The following is a 27987-nucleotide window of genomic DNA, read 5'->3' on the forward strand; positions in this document are numbered from 1 at the left end:
AGCTCACTTTTGAGCTGAGCCCAAATTAAACTCTCCAACCTTTGTGTCGGTAACCCTATTGATCGACCTTCCCAATGCGCAAACAGTAACATGTGGTCTGTTTACTTGGAAAGCTACAGGCAGGACATCAATGATACATCTACAAACAGAATAGCATGGGCCGCTTTAATACACGTTTACCTATCACCTACAACCAGTTGGAATTCAGAAATTACATTGGATCCAAACGTGCATTATTTGTCACTTTACCCAGAATAAGCAATTTCTCAAACATTTATTTCAAAAACAATGCATACAATGTAACATGGGTTTAATATTTTAAAAAGTATCGGTTGTTTCACCCAGGTATATTTGAAAGGGTTTTCACACTGTACTAAACACCAGTGTCTCCCTCTTCAAATAGGCAGAGGGTGGCACTCACCTCCCTTTTCGCCAGTGATGGAAATTCCACACTTCCATGGCGAGGCCGAGCCTGCTGGTAGACTGTTGACTTCTCACGAAGTGGTCCCCAGAGGGGTTGAAAGGCTGAATCACCCCCCCCCCCCAAAATTAGAATTGATGGTGTGCCAGAATTCCTTAAATGTCAAATTAAATTGCTATTTGAATCTCGGTGGGGTAGCAAACAATTGGGTGTGAAGCAAAACCTTTTAAAACCAGACGAGTAAGCCAGATTCAGGGTAGGCTAGAAAGTTCCCCAAAATAAATAAATACACATTAGGCAATTGTGAGCATGTACACAAGCAGTTCCCAAATAACATACCACTTGGACAGAATTCATGGATTTGTTCCCTTGGACACCGGGCTCTTAGTTTTCTAATTTAAGTTGATGTTGCAAACGAAATAAATGCTTCGAGCCCATCAAAAATAAATCTACGTGGATTTTCGCATCCAGTGAACCTCGGCCACCTTCTGCTTCATTGGGATATTGACTTGGATTAAGCCGTTTCAACATTATGAAATTGAAAAATAGTTTGCGGATATTAAGTCTCAATTCAATGTCTTGCATGTTAATTGCAAGCAATTAAATGTAGCTTTTAAATGGTTTAATTTGCAGTATACCAAACAATCTGTAAAACTGGAATGTCTCCTCACTTGTCGAGCTTTGAAGTGTTGACTGTATTAAGTCTCGATCTGCCAACATTTAATTATTTAAACATGTTGTATTGCCCTGACTTGGCTCCTGAATTAACACCTTAATAACAATAGACATAAGTTAGACTATAAAAAAAAGTAATCTCAACTGACCCACCAGGATCAAGTAGCCAAGCACACGGTTCAATGAATTTATCAAAACAATCTGCCAGGCATAAGAAGCGATCAGACTGACTACGTGGCATAACTAACGTTTATTTACATATTGTACAAATCCAAGGCGCATAATGAGCTGTTAAACAGTGAGTGGTATTGCAAAGTCAATAGCTGGTTAACAAAATTTTAAGGATTGCTTTTTTTAATCCTTCCAGATTTTGGACACTGCTGAAATGTCTGCAGGTTTCTTTGCCACATTTATTCCTGGACTGATTTGAAAGGTGTCACACTGCGAGTAAATTGTAGGGTCGAAGTTTACCTTCTGAATATCTACAAAATTATATGACAAATTACCCAACAGCCCGGGTTAAGTCTAATAATACCATAATAAAAAATGTACATTTCTTGTACAAGGTACCCATGGGCCTCCTTTCAGAGTAAATGCAAAGAACACCCACAATTTACCCACCGGCAGCATTCAATGCACAATGGGACTTGCTGCAGAAATGTTACTTCAGACCTCAATTACAAATGTGATATAACATCCCACTTTAACCATGGACAAACTAAATTGAACACAAAGACCCCTAGCCGTTGTCAACAAAATTAGTATTTCTTTGGAGATTTTGGGAAAGAGACATGAAGCCATCAAACATTTTAATGTAAAGCAAATAAAATTACTAAATTAATCATTCTTGCCTACCATGAAATTATGCACAAGATGATGCCCTTATTAAAATCCAACAAGTTCTGTACGTGAAAAAACCCAAAACATGAATAAGCATGCATGCTGGAAATAACATGCAAAAGTATGCTCAAACAGCATCAAGGCTCAAAACTAATTGCCTGGAATGCATGTCATGTGACCACCACATTGCAACAATACGGCCACACAATCAGCTCTTGAGCTGGTAGTCTGGATAAGGTTGAGCTTTGTACATGCAACTGCGGTGGTCACATGAAAAGCATGCATGCAAGGCATTATGGGAGTTGTGCCCTCCGACGCGTGGTGACCACACCATTGTTTTAATAAAGATACTCCCCTTCTCATCGGAAACTTTACATTCTGAATTTCCTGTCATTGTGCGCAAGTTAAAATATTTTAGTTATTTTATATATGCCAATCCATTTGAACCTCACCACAAAATGTTTGAATGTCAGTTGCTCACAATTGGGTGAAGGCAGCAAATGAACAAACTATTCAATTTAAGTTGACTTCTTTGGCTGAACTTATATTGTTAAATCGTTTGAGCTTGGGGTTCGTATACATATAGTCATGCTCAGATTTATGAATTCAAAAATATGGTTGGCCAGTTTGAATATCGATCGTGCTTTGAGACTGAGTAACATGAACTCGCTAATTTACCTAAGTCGCTTGCAATGCATGGCCACTTCCGCTGAGGGAGCCGGTGGTCATCCAGTGATGGAGGCTCCGAGGTAAATATATATTTCCTTGGCTATATTCACAGTTCACTTAGCTTTTTCAAAACATTTGACCAAAATGACACTGATATTGCCGGAGTATAAAACAGTGGTGTGTAAGTATAGATGACACCGACACAAAATGTTTTGTCTATTTTTAGTCCCTGATTGACTTACAGTAATTTTCTTGTGCCCTAACATTTATGCTTTTTTTTACTTCCCATAACAGATAAAGCCAAGCTGAACCGAGAACAAAACTCAAACATCGTACAAACATATGCAGATATAAAAGGAAACAAAGTTTTTTTTATAAAAAAAATTTACGTTTATCCTAGCATTGTAAATCAATCGATTTAAAAACTGGTTTGAAAATGAAAAAAAAAGGCGATATTTAAGAATTCTAAATGTCAAACCTCAGGAGGCGTTCAAAAAATTATTCAGGGTGCAATCGCAGAAGGGTCAGGAAAGCCCCTTCTGGTCTGCTGTAGGAGATGCAAAAATTATCATCGTGTTTGCAATCAGCACAGGGCATGTGTGCTGGACCGACGTTCAACAAGGATCAAGCCGGAGTGATGGCACAACGGCCGCACGCAGCTGGGGTGGGAGCCCTCATCTCCTCATGGGCGTGAGTAGCTGCAATGCGTTCATGGAGTCTGGGAAGAGGTTGTGATAGGTGGGCACAGGGACGTATGCTGCCGTGATCATCTTACCTGCAGCAAACCACAGGCAAAAGACACCGTTGAAGACAACCCAAAATAAAAAGATGTGAGTTCATACCTGTACAATTTAACGATTTACCAGCTAGAAATTTATTTTTCTATGATTCTGGGTCACAAGTCAATTCAGAAGTGTATTCTTTTAGTATTATTTTTACAGTCCTGTAGTTTTTTTCTTATTCATCGAGAATTGTTCACTACATTAACTTAAATGTGACATTTGTAAGAATGATAAATTATCCTCACACGCAAGATTCAATGGCATGTATTGTGAGCATAATAACGTATTTTAATCGACAAATGTAATATGCATTGCCAAATGTCTGGTTACGACATTATACTTGAGACCCAGATCTTGGCTTCACAGAAAATAAACACTGATCATAGACTATAACTTCTAAGGGAATATTCACTTAGAAATCGAGATGGAACCTAAAAAACAAAGAGCTGTCATTTCAGACACACCGAGGCTGCCCCAAGTTGTCTACAACAAATTTTAAGTTTCCTCAGTGAAAAAAGCAAAACATTAGTCAGACATTCTCTAGGTGACGTCAATGTACTATGTTCAGGAACTAGATAATAACCATGTGGATTTCATGGCCACGATCGCACTGTGACTTGTATTTATTTTTCCATTTATGAAATAGATGTGCACATCAGCCTGTTAATGTTCTGATGCGGTTGATGGTTACACCATTGCGAAATGTCACAGGGAGGTCGTGCAATTTTTGGGCCTCAAACGAAGTATCTATTCTGTTTCAGTTTCATTTATTTGTATTTACCCTGTGAGCCATTTGGCTCTTGATTTGGGTTCAACCGCAACAAACAATACAATTACAAAATACACCTAAAATACATTGTACACAAATCTAAACATCACATACGTAAACAATAAAATCCTACAGAAAAAGCACAACCCATCCATGCTGCGTACAAAAGTGCAAAAAAAATCAATTTCTGGATGTCCAAGTTGTTCAACTCGGTTTTCCAACATTCTCCTGGATCTGGGTGAGGTACTAGGATGGTGACAGCGTGATCCCCAAAGGGGGATCTTGGGACTTAAGATGATGGTGAGGTACACTGCTGAGGTATTGGTTGATGGATAGGTTGTTGTTGGTAAGAAAACGTGGAAACTCCCCTGCACGTCTCTGGAATATTTGGTAGCAGAATGTTCACCAGAACAGAGAGCCGGGGGATTGGTGTCTACATAGCGTTATTCAATTGTACATCTCGAAGTTGTGTTCAAGCTCCCAGACCAAGCTGGAGCACAATATTCTGCCATGAATAGATCAGGGATAAGGCAAGAGTTCACACCACATCATCTGAGGCACCCCAGGCTGTTTTTGCAAGATTCTGAGTAAAGAGTAATTCTTAACCTTCTTCTTGGTTCTTTTGGTAAAGTTACGTAGAAGGGAAATAATCAAAATAAAACATAATAAAATAAAAATAAAGCATAACATTTTTATTGTTATTCCTTTATTATTTCCCTTCTAAATGACTTTACCGAAAGAACCAAGAAGATGAATCCCTGCAGTCATGAAAGCTTTAAATTGGAGCAATTCTTAATTGAGTATATTTACAGATGTTATATATTGGGGCTTTCAGGAAAGGCTTCTTCTGTTCACGATCACCACTAGATATCTCAAAATGGCACTGTGCTACCATAGGACACATCAAGGGTGGAATATGCTGCATGCTTATTCAGGTGGAACGTGCCTGTGCGTGTACTTGTGATGGATTTGCTTGGAGTCTCCAGCAAGGAATTATGCCTCCAATAACATTAGATCAGTGGCAATGTTTTCAGTTTGTGCCCTCTGCAGCAAGGGCTATGTGATTTCCGAAATTTCGTGTTAATGCAATTGACAAATAACGGACGCTTTTCGATGAACAACATCGAATTTAGATGAGAACTAAATTTTACATGGCACGTGCCGAGAGATCCATCCACGGTAGCATTGTGGATGGATGCAACAGTAATGCCTCCATCACCTTTCCAGTAATGTCAGCATGCATATCTTTTGGTGACTTCCCTGAAAAAGGTGGATTTTGTTGCTGTTTTTAACTAATTATTCATTGACAAGATTCCTGACATGCAACATTCCGGCGTCTACAAACTAAGCTGTGTCTGCGGCAGCAGTTACATTAGAGAAACTAAGCGACATGTCTCGGACCGTGTCCGTGAACACAAGGCAGATTTGAAACATGGCAGGACCAATACTTCTGCCGTGGCTGATCATTATTTTAATGCGGCTGGCTCACACGAAATTTATTTCTCTAAGGCGATTGTACTTTGCAAGCCCACTGGCGATCAACGAAGATTCGTTCATGAAGCCATCCATATATACAGACACAAAGACAATTTCAACCGAGAGGAAGGTTATAGACTCAGCAATCTTTGGAAATATGTCATCATCCACTTTTGATGTGTTTTCTTGCCAACCTCTACCCTGCCCATCTCTAAACATTTGTAAACCGCTCTTTGATTGGTGTAGACCTACTGCTGGTGTCGAGCCCTCTCCTACATTAACATTAGCTGCCCCGCCTATCTCTAAACCTTTCTAAACAGCTTGCCCTCAGAGGCTAACCACCCTGTTCCTGATGACGACCGCTTGTGTTGCGATAGAAACGTTGTGATATTTTTACAATTGTATTCTTTTTTCTATATATGTGATTTTACCAAAAGAACCATAGAATATAATTATTCAATAGTTTTACTACTTGTTATTATTATTTTTGTATCGTAAAAAAGTGATATAGACACATTCCTACTTTTTTATACTAAATTACTGGGAAAAGTCGTTCCGATTTATTAAATTTCGTTTTACGCGAGATTTATGAAGAACGCATCCCTTTCGTAAATCATTGCCTGTATATGACCTTGCGAGATAATATACATGGCAGGTCACATATATGATAAAGTGATGTTGCTCGTACTGAGCACTGATGGAAAGCCATTGTTAATAATTGTCTTGCAGCTGTATTGATAAACGGGGTGGTACCCTGAAAGTATGGTTGCCAAGCATCGCATCGATTCGTTTTACAGTAGAACGGCATCTCATGATTTTGGCCATCTTCAGCAGCAGGCCAGGACGCCAAACGGTGCCATCGGCAGCGGGGCGGAGGTCAATCAACTTCTATGAGGGTGGTGAGGCAAAGACCTTTTCGCAGCAACTTCAGCTAATTCGAAATATTGTTAATGAAATTCTCCTTCCTGTGATGTTTAAGAATGTCTTTACTATAAACTTCAGATTTGTGTTGGACAATCCAAGAAGCGCAGTAGTTAACGTTGGTATCTACAAGATCAAAGCTTTTCTTTTGAATGTTTTGTGTTTACAGTCAAGACAAACACTTTAAAGTGTGTTGTTCCCATGTTGAAATTAGTGTTGGTCTATGCTCATCTCCATTGGCTATCTTCACCCAATGTTTTTGTGTGAACATCTTAAATATACGGAATTTATATTCGTTAAAGAGTAAACCAACCTGCAAACCAGCGACCGTGAAGAGAGTTGACAGCAGCAAGTGCGACGGGTATGTTGGGACATTTCACATACACATGGCCCTGCAATGACAACGGTAGGGGCATGTCACTTTTTTTATCTCACAAATTATAGCCCAAGAGTTGGGTCTCAGTCATTGTGCCACGTTACGAACAAACGACCGGTACACATCGCCTTGTCGGTGGAGATGTCGACACGATTTTGACGAAAATCAGATACAAGGGGAAACATGAACCAACACTTGCATCAGGACTTGGGCTTCTGCCCTATGGGGCATTCGGCAAAATTATTCCGAAAGAGCTGATGTGCCCCCCCCCTCCCGCACGCACCTCGGCTGAATTCTGGTCGACGTAGATGTGCACCACGCCCCCGTGCTTGTTGCACTCCTCCACAACGTCGTCCCGGATCTCTTGCACCCAGCTGGAATTCACCTCCCTGTACAGCAGATTACATTACCACCACCACCCCTGCCCTTGAGAAAAGTCAGGTGTCGTTTTTCAATAGCTGAGAAATCTGACAATGGCAAGGAGTGGCGGTGCCAACCGTGATGGCGTCTTGAATCTGACCTTGTTTCTATGTATGGTGCAGCTCAAACCCAAGGCCCATAACAACATTTCCACGAGTGGTTTAACATGGGCCATACCTTTCCCAACATTTTAAACTAATAGTTGTGTAAAAATATCTTAAGCAACGTTGGCCGAGTTGGAGACCAGTACGGGACCGAGTAACAAGGTGCGACTGTGGTGCATGTGGAAGGTATCACTCACGACTGTGGATTGAACATGTTGGAGAGTTGGAAGCACTGAGTGGCGATGGTTGGAGACATGGTGAAGGTTGGGTTCATGGCTGAACAAAAAAGAGTGGGTTTGCCATTTAGTCGTCAGTCAATCTCACAACACACTATTGTTTTTACGACAGTGATAGCAAGGTAATTATAATTTATTATTATTATATTGTCCTCATATTACACTCCATATTTGAACCAAACCTTGCCAGTAATTATTTTAAAGGGAAGAATTCACTATTTACCATCTTATCAATTGTGTAAACTTTTCTATGACTAAACAGCACTTACACAATGAAAATAAAATTGGAAATCCAGTAATATTTACTTGCGGCTAACTATTTGTAATTTAGATATGGATAGTAGGCACCAATAAACAATATCTTGCTCTTGCCAATGTCACAGGTGAATTTAAATCTGCTTGATGAGCGCTCCACTCACAATCGGAAGGTCGTGAGTTCAGATCCTGGTTAGCAGTCGACCCATCATCTCTCCAGAATTGATCAAATGCATACAACTCTGTGGGAAACCAACAGTAGTTGTCTTATCGAAAGACAGGCTCCTGCTACGATAAATAGAATTGCCACCAAAGGGCCACCAATGGAAATGAGCACTGCCCCATCCCTTGTAATAGCAGGGAGACTTTCAAGGACTTTGTGCAGATTTAGCATTTTTGTGATAATTGCCCCAATAGGATTTGGCATATGGTAGTGATGAGAAAGCATGTTGTACGTGCCAACTGGCTCAGTGGCAAGCTAGTCGACTGCCAGGCTGTACTGGTTATATATTAGAGGCGGGTACTCACCACCGTCGCCCACAAAGCGGTATGATCAACTGGCACGATTCAATTTAAACATAAACAATTTTGTCTTCTTCACATGCCTCACTTGTGCCGTCTCGCCTACGCCATCTCTCTTTACGTCTTCTCCATAAGCGTGTTCTCTCTGTATTTTGCCCCAACTACACTCATCTACTGTATGGACTCTTTCGTATCATCTAATTCTCTGCCTTGTTGTCACGTTTGTACTGTTGTTCTTTGTATTCTCATTCCCGTCTGTTACGTGTCTCGTGTGTATTTTCTTCCCTCTTGGTTTTATTCCTTCGTTCATTCTTACCATTAGCCTTAAAGAGACATTTACATAAAATGCACTCGAATTGAAAATATATTTGTACACATTATAAATGAGCACAAGAACCGACTTTAAATTGGTGAATCGCTACAATATAAAACTAACATGTGTTTGTGGGCCACTTTGTCATGTCACTTGATATTTTGACATCAGTGTCACACGTACAGATGTTATAGGATGTCACGGGGTATCGTGATGTCAACGTCTGTATACGTGCTCTCGAATCTGAACCTCAACTCTCCGTCTACCATTCTCACTTTCATGTCACGAATCTTCATTCATTGTCAACAGTTATCTAATCTGTATCTCGTGTATCTCCCCTCACACCACTAATCTGCATCTCTTTATCTCTTGGTGAGCCATATCTTTCAGTGGGCCGCAGCTTGGTGGGCTTCTCTAAGAGACATTTGCAGTGGCACACCTGGCCCATGGACCGGCAGATTTCAAGAACACTGGTGTACATGATACACCCATCTGCTCACCATTTCCCTGCAACACAAAATACACTTACATGCAGCTAGGGAGGGCATTAATGCCTCCAGGGGAATGGCTCCATTCATCTGCAGAGCCTGCTGCGCTACGGGTGGTATAGTGAGCCCAGAACCTGTAAACACAACATGAAGACAATGTTAGGGGGCGAGGAGGACCACTGTTTGGGGGTAACAGATCAGCAATTGAAAAAAATATAGAACGTTTAAGTTGATAGACTTCAAGCAAGTGAGAACTCAAGAGACCAGGATAGTCTAATTTGCAAGAGTGACCTGGGGCATTCGTCTACCAGTAGAGGGCGATTGTTTTGTATAATCCCAATTCAGTCATTTGTGGGCAATTTTTTTTCCTTGGCAACTTTTGACACCGACGCCGGCACACAATGACCTACTCCTGTCAATGACTTCAGGGGATCTTAACGTCCACTGTAAAACAGACAGCACCACAATGATTAAGGTTATTATACCTGCACTGGACTCAAATCATTAACCTCTCCCAGCTAGGCCATATCACTGCTGAATCACAACGGTGGCGAGATGTTTTTAGGACCGTGAATGCACAACACTGCTGGTGTCGGTCCCGTAAGTTTAAATTTGACCGAGCCTAAAATTCGGACCACCGACTTAGAATACCCACATCTCAACCTCGTAATGTTTAACCCTCGCATATATGTATGGTGTCTTGGACACTTGTCATGCTACTAAAGAACATCAAATTATATTCTAAAGATGTCCTTTCAAGCATAATCTAGACATGCTTTGGTACCTTCTACCTGGATCCAGTTTGTTTCTCAACTTTCACTGATGTCCCTCAACAAAACTAAAACACAAGTGTCATTAATAGAGCTAGGAGGCTCTGTATTTGGATATTTGGCCATGCAAGAAGCAAACTGATATAGGGGGAGATACCACTTAAAAGTCCGCAGGCAACTTCACGAACCTACTTGCTGTACTGTGGCCTCTTGATTGTCTCGCAGCCCAGAAAGTTTGAGTCTCAAACCCGACAGTGTATGATCCACCAACAGTTGCCTCCAAAGCTGCACAACTACAGTCAGCTACATATCTCAACACCCTTCAACTATGGCCTACACTAAACAATTTTTTTTTGTTTTACCAGGTAAGGCACACAGTTCTTTTTCAGAAGCGACCTGGCCAGAAATAATATCTCAACACAACAAAGTGGCTTATTGTGTGAACACTCATATTAGCCAAATAATCTAAACGCATGTTTCTAAACGTGGACGGAAAAACCAGAGGACCAAGAGAAAAATCCACATGACCACGGGGAGAACATAGAAACTCCAAATATACAAGCGTCAGCATTGGGATCGAATCCACGATCTCCTGCATACCAGGTGAGGTAGTTAACATCGCCACTGCGGCACCCTGTGCAGATTACAAACTTCCCTAAACTTCCACACCATGCCCCAACCTTCAGATTCAACCTATCACTCCAGATTGCCCAGGTACGGTGAACCCGTGTCCATTGCCACCACCCACCCTCAGCCAGCTTGGCCATGAGCTGCAGGCGGCCCGTGTTGGTGAGATCGATGCCCGTCCTCTCGAGCTCGTCGTTGTCCAGGAAGGACGAACCACCTCCGCCGCTGCCAACGCTGATGATGACATCCGAGTGGTCCGACACGTAGTTCACCTTCATGGGTCGCCCGGCTAGCTCAAAGCCATTCAGCTGCTCCAGCGCCTTCTTGGCGCAGTCGGCGCTTGCAAACTGCACAGCACACGCAAGCACATGCGTCACCGCAGCACACACCGCACGCAGAGCCACACGCTAAGGGACCAATAAACATTCCCTGGGTTTCCATTAAGAGGAGAAATAACTCCACCAATTTGAATAAAACTTTCCAAGCTTGTCTTCTTACTATTTGAGCAACTGACAATTTTCCAAAATGGAATTGTCTCAAGGCCACAACTGGCATCATGTTCTGTAGAGTAGCGTCCTGATTATAATGGTGTGTAATTGAATGGAATGTATATGTAGCTAAATTAAAGATAAAATGTATTCATCCTCACAATCTGTACATCCTTGGAAAGTGATCATCCATCCTTCCTTTCCCTCCATCTGTTCCTCCCTCCCTCCAATCTGCCTCTCTGCCCAGCACTGCCCTGCCCACCACCCAGCAACAAGAAAGCCAGCAATCCATCCAGGAAAACTTTTTCCTAATATTGTACGATCGTGCCATATTAAGACACTGTACATAAACTCGGCATATTTTATCGCCTTTCCACGGAGCAGAACTTATATTTACAAGTCCAGACTGAAGAAGGCCAAGTCAACCGACACTAGGATTGGAACGTTTAGTTCCTACTTTTCACATTGCTAAAATTACTGCATCCCCAAGACAATATTACCTCACATACATATAATTATCCTCCTTGTAGCTTTATAGACCTCAGGGGAAAGTACTTGCATTGAGTGAGTACACATTAAGGCCAGAACGTTAGAATAAAACAAGTCGGCAACCCCATTTCCTCAACAGTACTGAGCTTAATTTGAAGCTTTCGTGACTGCAGGAATCCATACTTTCTGGTTCTTTCGGTAAAGTCACGTAGTTAGAAATAAAATAAAACAGTACTGATGTTCACACAACCACAACAGATACTCAATTAAGGTTAAGCCAAAGTAAATGGTGTCAAAGACAAGTTCAGATAGCTCTTGCCACTCATATCACGCTATGCATGGCTGATTATAATCAGCCATGCATAGCGTGATAATGATCAAAAGCAAAGATCACAGTGCAGCAAAGGAACTATTACTCGAACCGCTCACACACGACCCTCATCACCATGCCCTCACATGCCCTACCTTGACAATACAACTCCACTTACGCACACACAGAATTGAGCAAACAAAATCCTCACAACAGGGACAGGACAAAGCTTCATAGCGATGTGCGTAAATTACCGTTATGAATCCAAAGCCCTTGGACCTGCCAGTCTCGGGGTCCATCATCAGTTGGATGTTATCAATCTGTAAGGCAAGGCCAAGGAGGAGTGAAATCAAATCAGTCATCTTCATGAAGAACACCATAAACAACAGCACAAAATATAAAAATGCAATTAAATTATTACACGGGGGCGAGACAGTAGGATGAACAGCATACCTTCCCGAATGGCTCGAAGATGCCCATGAGCATGGCCTCGGTGATATTGAAGTGAAGGGAGCCCACGTACAGGCGCATGGGCCCCGATGCCAGTTTCTGAAGGTTGGCAGCAGCAGCAGCTGCGGCACGATTCTTTTCAGCCTGTGGTGGTCAAAGCACAGAGGTTTGTCCACGCCTCAAATAGTTCCAGTGGTGTCATCAAAAAAAGATATTAAGACTGGGAAATATAATTAAGAATGCATGGCATCCAAATTTAAAAATGAATGCTTGTGAGATGTTTTTGAAATAGCACGTCCTTTGAGCCTCAGGACGAGTGCTAAATGTTTTATACACAACATTATTGGTTGTTCCGATTTTTCAAAGATTGTAGGAAAGCATGGTTTTTAACCTTCTTGCCTATGGTTATTGGGCACCTGCGGCAGTGTCAATTACTTTGTGTATAATAAGTACATAGTACAGTTTTAAACACTTTCATTAATAAAACAGAGTAATATATAAAAGTAAGAACAATGCCAGACCATAATCTTCAGGTCTTGAATCAATTTCATTTAGGTATGTGTAGCTTCAAAATAAAAAAAATTATTAACTACTATTTTGCATCAGTTATATATTTACCTATAAATGTTAACGGATGGCACAGCTGATGATAGAGTAGCCAATGTGTGTTTGAGAGATGGGGTCCATGCCTATATGATTAAAATGCATGAGAGCTATATTGATAAACAAGTTGCTGGCAATTCAATTGGACTAAACTACGAAACAACTTTCAAGAATTCGTTTTCAGTGTTATCGAATGGTGAGATTATGAATCACTAAAGCAACTATGACAACCGTCTAACATGACATTGTTAAATAGGTTGTCAGATGACATCACAGCACTACCTTTGGTGTAATTTGAACAAGCCTTTATATAACAGATGTAGCATTATTATGTGAATGATTGAGTGCTCATCACTTCGTAATTTATGTAAAATCAGTGGTGCAGTTTTATGCATTATTCTTCATCTGGGTAACATGCATTTCATTGCAAGCCACTGGAATCATTGACACGTAGTACATCGCCTCAGGTACTCATTTGAGGATGAGTCTATCTAGCGGAGTCCCAGGACCAGTTAAAATAATCTTCACTGGTGTTGGCCATGAGCGAGAATCAAACTTGGGTCGATGGGTTCGTAGCGCAGCGCAGTAGCAGTTAGCGCAGCGCGCTAACTGCTACACTATTGCTTATATACGCACACATACAGTAAGGCCGCGACATGCACGAGGGTTCTGTTATTGTTAAAGAAGGTGCTTGTGAAGTACTGCCATTGTACATTTAGTAAGCGAATGTGTGCATGAACGTATTTGTTGAGGGGGGCTCATGAACTGGCGAGTTGACGACCACCCTCCAGCAACCAGGGATTTCAGCGCATGCCAGGCGGCTTAAAACACTCAGTAGTGCATGAACTTTTTTTAATCTATCAATTGATGTATACAGGTCGAAAGGCCCAGAATATCAAGAGATCAGCAATAAACAGCAATACTGAAGGTGTAATAGGAATTAATAGGTTTCTTAAATTGAGAAAAGCTTTTAGAATTGCAAAGTTCATCAGTGCAAGGAAAGAATCAGAAGAAAATCGTTTGCCTTGCAGTATGGTGTTGAACATAGCATGGATGAGACAAAAGTCAGTCTGGTCGACCTTAACATGGAAGGAGCAATTGATGAGTGAAATTCCTCGGAACAGTAAAGATGGAAGTAGAGATATGAGAGTAAGAAGGAGGTGACTGACTGCCGGTAAGCTAGTGACCAGTGATGATCCAGCGAGTGCTGGATTAATCAACCCAACTGCTTTACATTAAATTATATCAAGTGGAGTGAGGTGCTCCACCATAGATATAACAGTGATCCGCAGACAAATGTGTGAATAGTAGTCAAAATTCAAAGTTTAAGAGGGCTTTGACAAAGAAAAGCAAGCAAAGCTTATTCAATGTATCCTTAATCAGATGCATAATATAGCCATTCCACTAAAGGTCAAACAGATGAGATAACACATGCAATCATGTGCAGGTGCATTGCAGCAGTGTGGGTCTATTGCATGTGTACTTCGATGTGTATACGCATTCACGTGTAAACGCATGCAGGTATGTGCAAGTGCATGTGTGCGAGTGTGTGGCGGGTTATGTGTAAACACCTGCGATGCCTGCACGATGATGGGCACACCCAGCAGCCTCTGTCCCGTGAGCCCGATGGCCAGTGGCACCGAGTCAAGATCCACAAATTCGATGTACGCGATGCCCTTGGAGCGGCGCGAGTTGCGGTCCGAGATGAGGCGCACGTCACGCACCTGCAGGGCAGCACAAAGGCCAATGATCGCCGTGCACATTAATGTTTAATCCATGGCGAGTGTGCACAGCCTAAGTAGGACGAGATTAAGCTGTAAGGAATTTGATTACTACACTCTGCTTTAAACAAGTATCTCTGGCTGGTTGTCATTACTGTTCATCAGCCAGTCTTTCCACTATTGGATGCAGCTACTTGTCCAAAATTAGGAGGAAATTACTGCAAAGTAGCAAATTGTTTCAACGTTCCAAGAGGCTTGAGGTTAATGTTAATATTAGGCATGTAACTATTCACCCTCCTGCCCATAAGTAATACAATTATTTTCAATTATTAAATTCATTCTTTTTGCATCCATTTGAATTATATGTATAATTAAAAAAAATATATATCTCTTTTGTACAGTTTTGTTGATTGCATTAGTTAATATGTAACATTAGTATATGATTTCCATGAAGCACAATTGAGTCTTGCGCACACTAATATATATGTACCCAAGCATAGTAATCCACATGACTGCCGAATTTGTGCAGTTTTACAATGTCTAGGCAAGCCCATAATTAAGAGGTAACCAGGACGAAAACCTTTGATTTTACTACATCTCACATTCCTTTTTATTTCTACGTATTGAAATATTTTAACTGGATCCCTTGAGAGGAATATTTAATTTGAAATGGTGTCCAGGAGATATTGCTAGACCCCATAGCTCTTGCAACAGTCAATATTGGACCTCCATGTTCCATCATTACCATCATCACATCCCCCACATTTAATGTGTTATCAAGGACCACTATTGGAGTACCTTGCCAACAAGCATTACACTGGTCAACACACTTTTTCTGGCATAAGGTATTCCAACGGTTTTAAGGTAATTTTGGGGTGCTGATCACATCAGGTTTTTGATATATCAAATATTGCATTTTCAATAAAAACTGCAGAAGAAAAATATAAATGTGGATATCTACATAAAATGATATTATAAACACACTATCTTAGAAATTCAGCACCATATTTTAACACTAAAGCAGTCACTGATTCGCAACAACTTGCAATCATAAGTGACAGAGTTAATTTCGGGTAAAATCAATGAAAATGGGGTATGCCGATAGCATAAAAATGATGTGATAGAGCAAATCTGAGATCAGATTTGGAATCAGCACCCTGAAATTAGTCTAAAACAGCTGCAAAAGTCCAGGCCAGAAAAAAATGTTTTTTGTGTTGACCAGTGAATTATTCTTCCCCCTGGTCTATAACCTGAGTACTACTCCCGTGCCAATCTTGGTCACAAACTCACGTCTGCTGATTACATCTACAGCACTTTCCTGTCACATTCTATTCTACGACATTTTGCTCTCCGTATGCTGCAATTATATTGTCTAGATTAAATGGTATTTCATTAATAAAAACGGGCACTAATTTAGGGATCACTCTCCGATCTCCAACATGGTCAGCGTTTACCACTAGTGTACAAACCACATGGAAGAGGTACAAAAGTGTCGCCTTGAAAGTGCAATTTCTTTAAAAGCATTAGACTATTAAAAAAATGTAATACAAAAAAAAATCTATGTAAAACAATGACTATTTAGCAGGTGACCAAGTTAGTCACCGTGGTTGAAATTTGTGTTTTTGTTTGAAAAAGTGCCATTGACGGATAGGTTATGCAAATATAATTCGATGGATAAAATACATAATTTTCAATATTTTTTCTGAGTTCAGACTAGCATACCCAAGTCCTCATTAAAATATATTACCTCTTTTCAAATAACTGTATGTAAGATACAGCAATTAGAAGATCACATTTAAGAAATAAATGTGTAATAATCCTTCGGAGACGGCTTCGGAATCGGTCCTCTTTATTTTCACCTCCACGATACACTTATTTCACTCACGCTCCGTTGTTGGCAGACAACAGAGAGCGGCAGACTTCACACCAGTTCCCACCGCGCACGTGGCACCCAGAGCCCCCGTACGCGCGTGGCTCTCCCTCTGTTCGTTTCCCAGTCTGCTCTCGATCGTTCTCTCTCACTCTCTCTTAATCCCTTCGTCACGTGGTCCCCCCCCCAGCCAATCCTCCATGGACAGCCTCGACCGTTCTCGATGGTTCCCTGTCACTCCCGGGACCACGCCTCTCATCCGGATCCCCATTAGCTGGGGCCCCGAATGGCTAGGCCAGTCACTCCTGATGACATGCCGTGATAACGCCGGGCCCACGCTCCCTATCTCAACCCTTATTGGCTACAAAGCAGGACCGGCAAGCCAATCCCCACGTGAACCCTCTATGGCTGTTATTACAAATGTTTTGATATTCTTTGGATATAAGGACATAGCCTTGGAATGTATGTCGACCTTCTTTCGCACTGTATGTAGCCAACCACGCTAATCGGAGGAATCCAAAAACAAAATGAACACTCCTTTAAAGGACTGGCATATCAGCTAATAACTGGAAACGCAGCGATTGATAGGTGGGGAATGGGTAAGAGCGTGAGCTACGGCACCTTGCCCACAGCGGAGAAGAACTCCTCTAGGTCCTTGGCACGGATGCGCGCTGCAAGCTGCATGCAGAACACGGTGCGGCTGTCTCTCTCCTCCGGGGTGAGCGTGCTGGTGGATGGCCTGCGTGAGCGAACACACAAAACCAAAACAACACTTTTACGATGGGAAAACAATGAGTTCATGCCAATGATGCCTTGTGGTGGGTGTTGTGATTACAATACTCGACTTCTCAGCCTTGCCAATTGCTGTTCTGGGATTGAAAAAAAAGTGAAAATCACCTGTGGAAAAAACTTGCCTCAACTTTGGAAATGTGCCACCACTGGCTTAGGGCCCCCAACAAATGAGAGCCACATCATTGCTCAATTGAGCAGAGGTAATTTGACTTAGAGTCAATTTTAGCAGCAACAATTTCCAAACTGTGTTTATGTTGTAAGGCAAGGAACCGACATTGTGAGCCCCAACAGACAGCAGAGCAGCACATTAAGCAAGGGTTGGCCATAAAATATAATAAAAGAGATATCTTAACAGAACAGTAATAGTCATGCTCTGTAAAAAGTGGTCATCTGTATGTCAATCCTAATCATGCAATATATTTAACCATGTTATCACACAACTGGCTAGGCAAAATTAAGTGAACACAGTAGTGTTTAAATTATGTAAATGGCGATAATTTTGAGAATATAAAACTCTGTAAATTTGAGAATTCAATTTAAGTCAATGTCCAGATTTAAATCTGAGATCTCAGTCGTGCAGGTGGAAAAATGTACCTCAGAGCATCACAGCATTGGCTCTTTTTCTATGCACATTAGTATGAGCCAAGAATGTCTGTTTGTGTGTAACGCGCGTCACTTCACATGCCGCACCCCCAGTCATTAATATTCATGAGCGGGTGGATTTTTACACTTACGCAGAAGATCGAGCAGAATTTTTTTTCACAAATTCTACGTTTCTTTATTGAAACTTAATCTAATAATTAATTATACGCAGCAACTAAGTGGATTTGGTGTCCATTTATTTATTCAGCACTTGACAAAAGGTAAGTCTAATTCATGCTTCTACATTATGTTAAAATAGACATTTCTCGGTGATTTTTCAGATAGTGTATCGAATTCAAATTTATTTCAACCCCAGCCACCAAAAGCAGAAGAGAATAAAGTATCAGAGCAGTGAATTTGAACAAATTGAAGGTCAGTTATATACAGTGCTACAGTGAACTGCAGTGAAGCGTTCGATGACGTACTTTTGTGCAAGATTGACTGTCATTAAATTTACACAAGATACAATTATACTCTGCTCAATTTTTTCGTTAATTTTACAGCTTCCGTCCTCAGATGGGCAAACAAGCTAGTAAACAAATATGTGTATATAGTGTGTATTTGTATGCATGCTACATACCTTGGGGCATTTCCAAATTTTCCTCTCGGGCTTCTGCTCTTGCTACGGGAGCGTTTGTGGCTGCAAGACAGCACAGGCAATGAGTCACACAGGTTTGGCAAAACTGAAGACTGGCTTTATTATGGAAGCATTTCATGTCAACCACTGAGTTTCCGCTAAGAACTCGAAGCAATAAACTGAGCATAGTCAAGTAAAAAATCACATTTAATTAACTAGTTGCTTCCCAGGGTAGAAATATTTAGCTTTAAGCAGCCCCCAATATTTTGAACTGTGATTCATGTATTGTTTTTACAGAAGCATCCTGAATAAACAGTCATTGGATATAATCCATGTAGCTTATTTTTACCTACAAGATATTCAGTGCTCTAAATCTGTCTAACAAAATATAACTGGTATGAAACATTTTTCTAACATCACAAAAAAATATCCATTGTAAGCATAAAAGTTCTCAGCCTTATCCAGACCACCAGCTCAAATAACTTAACGCGTAGCCATTTTGGCATTAAGATCACCATGGTTTGAGAAAAATGTGACTATCTAAACTCTTTTTGAGTTTGTGATCTAAAAGATAAAATGACCGCACATTGTTCTTTTGAGCTGGTGGTCTAGATAAGGCTGAGAACTTTTGCACATGCAACGCACACCTTCGTGTTGTTAAACTTATTGGGTTCGAGCCCGCATTCATTTTTCTGCTGCGATTAGTTTGCTCGCCATTTAGAGATATGAATTAAACATTTTTGTTTATGAGACAACATACACATTTTTATCCTTCCTGATAATTTTCCCCATTAACTTTAACACGAATATATAAATTATTCAGATATAAAACACAAATTGGAATCCTGATGACTGAGAGATAATTGGATCTCAGAGGAGACCAGGTCAGGTTCAGATACACATTGCTACCGATAAAGCTGTGCTCAAAATACTACAAAACAAATGGTTAAATGGGATAGCAATGCAGTTTGTTAAACACTAATCGAACACAAAATACATATACATAGATCCTCCATTCAGTTTCGGAGAAAGTACTGTGAGCAAACGTAAGGATAACACGTGTGCCTCACAGCAAGAAGGGCCTGGGTTCGTTTCCCGACTCGGGCGCCTTTCTGTGTGAAGTTTGTATGTTCTCCCCCTGTCCTGCATGGGTTTCGTCGGGGTTCTCCGGTTTCCTCCCATAGCTAAAAGAAAACATACAATGTAACTGGTAATGGCTAAACATCCCAATGTGTAAAAATTACCTTTAAATTACTCAATTGAAATTAAACATAGCAACATCTCCCCTCCTGAAAGGTCTTGAGACTCAGTGAGGTTGTTGTCCTGGGTAAACAAGCATAGTAATAATACAACTGGATATGGCCAGCCCCACATCTGGCCACTTTTATACCCCCCAGTGCCAATATTAACACAGAAATACAGGAGAGGACCAAGCTAGGTCTGGATACCTTTTGCCACCGATTATGTGCATTTACAGGAATTGTACGGCAAGTCGTTAAGATTGTTAGCTGTTGTTAGCTGTGGCCAGGTTTGTAACAGATTATTATTAACCACTACAACACTCCTCTCACACACACCCCTGAGATTTTCACCACACACACACTCCCCACACAGACTCAACAGAATCACCACGGACACTCGCCACACAAATCTTGAACAGACTGTTGAAGCAAGTGATGTTAGCGAGGACCTATGAATGCCAGAACAGCACGCAAGGTGGACCAATGCATTTGTCTCCCCAGTTCTGTTTACACACCACACCAAGTACTCATTTTGAAGCGAGTCGACCAAGGCGAGGCCCAGGGCTGGTTCAAATATTCATCACTGATGTTTGCCATAAGCGGGAATTGAACTCTGATTGCCAGGTTCGTAGCGCAATGCGCAAATAACTGTGCCACCGCCACACACAAAGATCCCCCATAAAACCTTTAACAGACTGTTGGGGCAAGTGCTGTTAGCGAGCACCTATGAAGGCCAGCACGGTACAAGGGGGTGGGGGGGTTGCCAGCACCACGCTTGGCCGCCTTTGTCTCCCCAGTGGCGATGTTTACACACCGCACCAGGTACTAATTTGAGGCCGAGTAGACACAGGGGAGGTCCAGCACCAGTTCAGATAATTGTCACTGGTGTTGGCCGTGAGCGGGAATCGAACTTGTGTCGCCAGGTTAAGTATCCCAGTTCGTAAAACGTTGCGTCCTCGCTCCCCACACATTACCCACACACTCTCTCTCACACTCACATTGGGCTGCGGAAGCGTCCACGCTCCTCGCGGTGCCGGGTTCGGTCCCGGCTGCGACTACGGCTGCGGCGGCGGCGCTCGCGGCTTTTCCTGCGCCGCCGATCTCGGCTGCGGCTGAGTTCACGACAAGCGTTAGCAAATTAACAGCGGGCAAGCGGACTGGCAAAGAATGAGTGGGAGACAGCTGTACCTGTGAAGGCATCGGAACACTGTCATGCTCATGGAATGCAGTCAAATAATCTTGAATGCAGTTTGTTTCGGAATCCACGTTAGGTTTTATGTGCGCTTGGCAACATAGTGGCCAATGTGCCTCGTAGAAATCGAAAAAAATGGCTCTTCGTATGATTTTTATTGCCGACCCGGTGGTATGCCATATGATAGGTGTTGCCTAACAATGCAGGGATCAACATATCTTGGCACTGTCTGCATCAAAGTATTGCTCAAAATAGTAGACAATATCAAGACAAAATAATCAAGGCATTTCCAATGTACGGTAAATATTAAGCAAAACCTGGCTAAAGAAGACCATGATCATCAGCCATGGACTATCCACTCTGGGATGAAGGCCCCCCTCACTGTCACCATCCCTCTAAGAACAGCACATGAACTCATCTCATCGCTCCATCTCCACGGTGGTTGCCCTCTTGAACACATTCACTACTGCCATCCATCACGAGTCTCATCCATCAGCCATCATCTTGTATAGCAATGTGTCTTGCCCAAGACGATCATCGTGTATTTATCCTATTAAAATGAATAGAATTGCTTACCTAGCATTACTAATTTGTGTTTTGCTGTACATTTCGACTATTAGCTGTAACAGATATTAAGTGAACCCAAGAGTTGGGGCTATACCCACAATATCTATGAAAATAGAATTCATTTTAGAAGCTATCAAATTATAGGTCGAAATCAGTAGAACTACAACACTGTGAATATTAATTTCAAAATATACATTTAGGAATTATTACATTTCATAGCAAGAGATTATTTTGTCAAGAAAATAATCTTATTTGCAAATCTAAAGTTCTAAGTTATGGCTGCCATTTACGATGTAAGATAAACAATTGTTGATCACCCCCAGGCTGCATGTAACCTCCACAAAATTCTAAAATTAAAGATACGCTCACGGGTAACAGTTTTCTAGTGGCGATGAAGTAATGTGTGGTATAAACTAGTGGTTTAATGAGAAGACAAAATGTTATTTCAGGAGAGAATAAAGACTTGGAACATGAATGGACCAAGTGCATCATAGTTCAATGGGACGTGGCATAACTGTAACAGTTTTATCAAAAGCACTCATTATATTCTATGTCAGGCTATCAATGTTTTTAGCACCCCAAATATATTACAACTGATATTGAAATCCCGTACATTCATTGCATATAGCATCCTACTGTTAACTCTATTATTAGGTTACCTTCACGATTCACATGGCCACCTCTGGATTTAGTACATTGATTTGAAATGGGTTCGGATGACAACATTCAAATGTTGGCAATGTGCATCTTGCTTTGAGCATGCTCAGATGGTGTCCGTTTGTGTAGAGAACCAGTACCCACCTCCTCTTCTTGTCTCTGCTTCTGCTGCGACTCTTACTCTTCTTTTTCCTGGGAACAGGCACAGGACACATGCACAAAATATAAGACCATGGCCTCCGCAGCCCATGTCACAAGAGCAGGCAGCGAACAAACCTGGAACCTGCGTTAAATTAATCACACTGCAAAAGAGTAAACAAAAAGAACAAGCACGCTATTGTTATGCAACAAAGATGGTCTATTAAACACATTTGTAAGGCAGTGGGGGACCTTAGGCCTGTGACATAGGAATCAACAAGAGCAAACGAGAGTAAGATAAGTTAACATTAATAATCTTCTTGAACTGTCAGACTGAGGCTGGAGACAAATTGAGTTTCTAAGAACGCTCCTCGATAACATAGCTAGAAAAATGAGACCCTGACAATGCAGAACTTTACAAGAAAGCCTTAATGCAATCATTATCCACTGTGCAAAAAAATCTAAGTTGCGAAACCAAATGGCTTTTCACTGTCATTAGTCATACCCGTGAAATTTGACAAGGATCTTCGTAACACGGTCTCTTGAATAAATTTATAAATTCCCTATGCACAACAGAGCCATACATGCTGTGGAACTTAGGAAGCATTATTATAGGACGTTTTGCAATATATTTCAAGGGTGCATCATACTACAATGGTTAGATCTGTGGGGATAAGGGGAGGATTCTTACTTTGTGTCGGTTAGCGGGTGTCCATTCGCTTCACCCACTTTGGTGGCCTCCTAAGCAGGTTGATAGAATAACATCATAATGAAGCAGTCAACAGATTACAGGATACGCAGGGAGGGAGGTGGGGAGGAAAGGAGAAACAAAAACATATAATGCAAATAGCATATTAGCAAAGTTGCAAACAAATACTTTTTTAATTCAATTTTTTTTATTACCCTCCAACACCAGCAACCTGGACTGGACCACAGTATGTCAGGTGGGGTCTTGGCTCAAAAACCAGGGAGTGGGAGAGGTAGGAATCCAAGCTAGAGAACAAAAGCCGCCCTTCCATTTTCAAGTACCAAGGACTAAGTCAGGGTGCCCAGGATCGGTTAGTAAACCCTCAAAGAAGGGCCCTCTGATCTTCCAATGCTGCCAGTTTCCATCTTGAGCAGAACGACCGCTCGCGGGGAGCCTTTGCACTCCCATCTTGTCCTGAAGCAAAGGGGCATTTATATTTCTTAGTATCGTCAAACCAGGCAAACACGTTCTCTGCTTTGCTTGTGTCATTAACTTTATCATCATCATCATCATTACTAGAGAATGACTAGGCATGTGTCGTCGTGTGGCTTTTTTCCACCATTAACCACTGGGCTGAATGCCAGTTGGCCTCTTTAAATAACATGCAGTTATCACATTTTCAGTGTTCCGTAAATTGGGACACACAAACAGGCAGCAGTCATTTGCTGGTGATGCACAGTAGATGAAAGCCAACTGTCAAAAGCATTTGAGAATAATCAACTGCAGAGCAATGTATATTTTTGTTCATTTCAATTTTGAATGAATACCCAAGTGCAGATGTGACCAGTGACAGTCACTCTTACCAGTGGCGCTACAATTTTCCACGACTTTACAAATCAGCCTCGTCTGCTGTCGCTAGCTTGTGGTGTGATGAGACAGCTCAGTCCATGAAAGTCAACAAAAAATATTAAGGAACCCCGTTACCACACGAGTCTGAGGGTTTCAGACTGGGATCATAGCTGCACTCACGCCAGAACGCGACATATCATTTGGAAGGGTCTACGGAAAAAATAAATGGGCAATTCATTACAAACACTCACACTCATTACAAATGCATTGCAGCAGCACAGTCTCTCCTCTCCCTGATACAAGCTTTAAATCATTTGTTAATTTACTTTCATAATTTTTTTTCACCATAAACATTAACCACAAAGTTTAACGACACACATTTTAGAAGCTCCACAAATTAAACTGCAGGTATTTATAAAATCACAATAATTTTGACATCATTATGACAGTCTAAGCAATGCTAAAGCTAGTATTTGAGATACAATGCTGCTTCCTCTAGCCCACACACAGAGCACCGTTGAGACTCACCGTCTTTTGGAAAGGTGCCTCCAGCATGGCTTCAATGTCAAAGTCTTCAGCCATGTTTATTGGTGTGCACTGGCCTTAGGCTAAACTGTAAACACAAAAACACCATGGTCAATAAATGAAGAGACACACATTGCAGTTGGAAATCGTTTGGCCAGCAGTGACACTCAATGACAGGGTCTGAGAATAAATCGTAATCTGGTTGTGGTGAGACATTAGGGTACAAAGTTAACTATATTGGGTTTGCATTGGAAAGTACCTTGGTTGTCATGAAGGTGTAATTTAAATGATACCCAAAATAAAAGTAAAACCCATGGCATAAGTGCTACATCACAATGTAAAAGTGAAAACTTTGAACGTTTGAAATTATGGGCATTCTAGAATTTGTATATTCAAGAACAATACACCACATTGTCTTTTAAGATAAATTAACAGAAGCTCTTGAACAGCAAATTCGAGCATATTTTGTGAATCTTAATTTTGTCCCTTTCAGTATGCATTAGCGCAGGTGCCTGAGACTATTTACTGTCCAAGTACACAAGAGCATACATGAAGCAAATACAATTATAGTATTCAATAAAGTATGTTCGTATAATTTCAGTGTCATTATTTTAATATTTAAAGAATGCAAGTTATTTCATCATTACTAATACTTAATTGCAGTATTTAAATTACTTTGCACCATAAGTTGACAGCTGTGACCTGGTAGCACTGAGATAAAATAACTACTCACAATCGGAAGGTTACACGTTTTAATCCCAGTCGAGGGTTATGTTAGTCCTTCACCTGCGGTTGCACTGTGAAAGAATGGTCTGTGCGACGAGAATGTGGAATTCCCACCACAAGACTCTGAACCATCAAAAGGAGCTCAGAACTGCCCACCACGCTTATTTGAGTAGGAGGGGAAACCTTTAAATTTTAAACAGCCAAGAGCTCGTTCAGGATATTTTCAAAATCTTCACTTATCTGGATCATCGCTATCACTCATCAGGAGTGTGACAGCACAAGTGCCGAAAGATATGCACACCGAACCAGAGAAAATCCAGAGCCAGTCACCTACCCAAAATTACAACTCAAACTTATAATGACCCATGGAACGCTTTTGACCCACCGATGGTTGGGTGGGTCTTTTTTGGAACGCCTTTTGGAAAATGTTTGGTCTTTGCTGTCTTTCCAGTGTTCACCAAACGATTAATTAACAGTTGGCTTTAGTTTGGGTAACATTAACCGCACAGCCAAGGGTGGTGTTACGGTTGCCTGCTGCTTAAGTTCTTGCATGGCCCGAAAATATCCATAGATCATTCTATTTATAGTGATCCTGAGGACTGATATGCCTGTGATATTTGTACAAAAGTGCTAGTGTGCACTTCTAACAAATAAGAATGCGCGCATACACGACACTGATGGGGACATTCCACACGCGCATAGCAACATGCTATGCACACACAGAAAACATCTCAAGTGCGACTACTTGTACAAGTATAGGAGGACTTTTTTGTTAATCGTCTGTAGGATGAGGGCCTCCACAAACCATGAGGGCTGTGGGGGTTAACCCTACTTCACCAGTGCGGGTTGAAGGCAGGCATGTATACGAGGTAGCAGAGTAGGATTAATATTTTAACAAGTAGACGTAATCATATTCTTTGGGTCTTTCGGTAAAGCCACGTAGAAAGACCCAAAGAATATGAATTCCTGCAGTCACGAAAGCCTTAAGTCAAGTTTTAAATAGACGTAACATTGTTGGAACTGCCCTCGATGACCCACCACGTAGCGCCCCTCCAAGCAAATAAAATAGTGCAATTCTACATGTAGCATACAATCGCAAAACAGTCAATGTCTTCGCGTTATTACTAACGCTGAGTTGTTCTCATTGCAGCGAGGCAGCCTGATAGAGCGTTCCACGTTACTGTGACGGGGACTCGTGCACAAGCTTCCGCTGAAAACGTGGTTCAACCGGAAGTGTGCACGATACGTGCTGTACTGGGTACAGTAAAGTCGTGTGCTACATCTTTATTTACCCACTTAGGTCATAAACAATTATCATCTTTTTTTTAAAGATAGATTTTGTTCGTAGTTGCCGAGTATCTTTTAAAAACAATGTAATACTTAAAACAATGGTGGTTGTTTTTTTTTAAACGGGAGATTTGAGAAAACCCCTAATGGCGACGGTCTACACTAAAGATGTCGACATACGTAGGTCAAACTCCAAAGTATTCTGTATTCACTATTTTTATTATTTTACCAAAGCCCACTGAGCTACGTAGCTCTTTTTAAGAAGCGACCTGGCCACAAATGATAGCTAAACAAAGTGGTTAATCACGTGGGCGTGCGTTCTACGTTAGCACAGCAGCTTTAGCTGTGATGCAGAGACCAATGTATAAAAGGGGGTTACAATGATGCTCCTACATCATACATTAATTACCTGAGGCTCCAACCAAGATTTAAAAGGATCTTTAACATTCTATTGAGGTTCTGTGTTGATGCCCGAGAGACAAGTTTGAAGAGCGGGAACTTCTCGCGAAGTCACCCTAGTATTGTTATAAATATTGTATTATTGGAGTAATAACCAAACTAAAATATGTATGTACTGTATGGTGAACTTCTTTCGCACCGTACGTCACCAACCATGCTAATCGGAGGTAATAACCGTAATTATAGGCGAGTTGCAGTAATCGTAGCAGGCAGTAGTTATGAGGGCATTTAATAACAGTACCTCATGAACATTACATCAGCACTTGTGAGGGGGCAGTAACATAAAATAGCTTACAACAGTAATGAGGGAAACTAACAATAGTACTACTGTACCTCACGAATATTGGTAAATACACGAGTTATGAGGTAAATAGCACTCGCAACCGATATTGTAAATACAGCAGTAGCGAGGAAAAGTAACCACAGCACCTCGCTAGTAACGTGTGGCAATGCTGTTAAATCGCTATAACATCGCCAACATCGTCATCATCGCAGCCATCAACATCGTCACCATTGTCATCATCGCAGCGATCGCAGCCATCAACATCGTCACCATCGTCATCATCGCTCACCTCGTCGCTCTGGCGGCAGTTGCGTGTGGATGTGTGGGGGTGGGGAGGAGGAGGTTTATTGTTAGTTGAGGGTGGGTGGTGCTGCTGCTGCTGGTGGTGATGATGGTGGTGGAAGTCTCCGCGGCTTCTCGGCCACCCGGGACCTTCTGGAAGCGCCTCTCGCGGGGGGCACCGCTTCGTCGCTCGCCCCTCTCGCTCTTAATTTGGCGGGAAAAGACGATTTTTCTCTCTCTCTTGCGAGGCAACAATACGTGAAGGGGAATCCGTAACGATGCGGCGTGCTTGCTCGGTTGGGGGTGTTGGTTTGTTTGCGCGAGGCCTTGCCCCTGAGTTGCCCCCCCACTCCGTACGAGCGATGAAATTCCGTGCCGCGTCGCAGTCGCCGTCTCTCGCTGCGCTGTTCGGCCTCAAAATGGCGCCGTGACCCTTGTGGTGGTGGCTGGGTGGGTGGCGGGTGGGGGGCGATGCCACGTGCTTCCG

The 27987-nt window shown here is 41.7% G+C and overlaps 1 protein-coding gene across 6 annotated transcripts; it reads right to left on the reverse strand.

Moving 5' to 3' along the window:
- Positions 1-255: 255 nt before the first annotated feature.
- Positions 256-27943, reverse strand: RBM39 (RNA binding motif protein 39). Of its 6 annotated transcripts, none has more exons than XM_061565577.1 (17): positions 27508-27943; positions 24467-24551; positions 23093-23142; positions 22408-22455; positions 20846-20959; positions 19677-19790; positions 18610-18651; positions 17217-17334; positions 14576-14728; positions 12405-12545; positions 12206-12271; positions 10786-11011; positions 9309-9401; positions 7651-7729; positions 7213-7318; positions 6867-6945; positions 256-3380 (listed from the first exon to the last, which is right to left on the reverse strand). In XM_061565577.1, exons 2-17 carry the CDS (start codon positions 24518-24520, stop codon positions 3280-3282), a joined length of 1584 nt encoding a protein of 527 aa, XP_061421561.1. In that variant the 5' UTR covers positions 24521-24551; positions 27508-27943; the 3' UTR covers positions 256-3279. The 6 variants fall into 6 exon arrangements, with proteins under 6 accessions (XP_061421561.1, XP_061421560.1, XP_061421564.1 ...); XM_061565576.1 differs by having other exon boundaries at positions 18610-18669; XM_061565580.1 differs by lacking the exon at positions 19677-19790 and adding an exon at positions 23431-23563 and having other exon boundaries at positions 18610-18669; positions 23953-24551; positions 27508-27942.
- Positions 27944-27987: the final 44 nt, after the last annotated feature.

Source organism: Lethenteron reissneri, chromosome 35, assembly GCF_015708825.2.
Source record: "Lethenteron reissneri isolate LAM-NWPU_2019-01 chromosome 35, ASM1570882v1, whole genome shotgun sequence".
NCBI classification, from domain to species: Eukaryota; Metazoa; Chordata; class Hyperoartia; order Petromyzontiformes; family Petromyzontidae; genus Lethenteron; species Lethenteron reissneri.

Coding starts and splice junctions, on each gene's coding strand:
- RBM39 (XM_061565576.1), bottom strand. CDS start 24,520: ATGGCTGAAGACTTTGACATTGAAGCCATGCTGGAGGCACCTTTCCAA. Junction 19,791..20,845: donor GGACGCTTCCGCAGCCCAAT/GTGAGTGTGAGA, acceptor GTTTTCTTTTAG/CTATGGGAGGAAACCGGAGA. Junction 18,670..19,676: donor GAACCCAGGCCCTTCTTGCT/GTGAGGCACACG, acceptor GCTGTCTTGCAG/CCACAAACGCTCCCGTAGCA.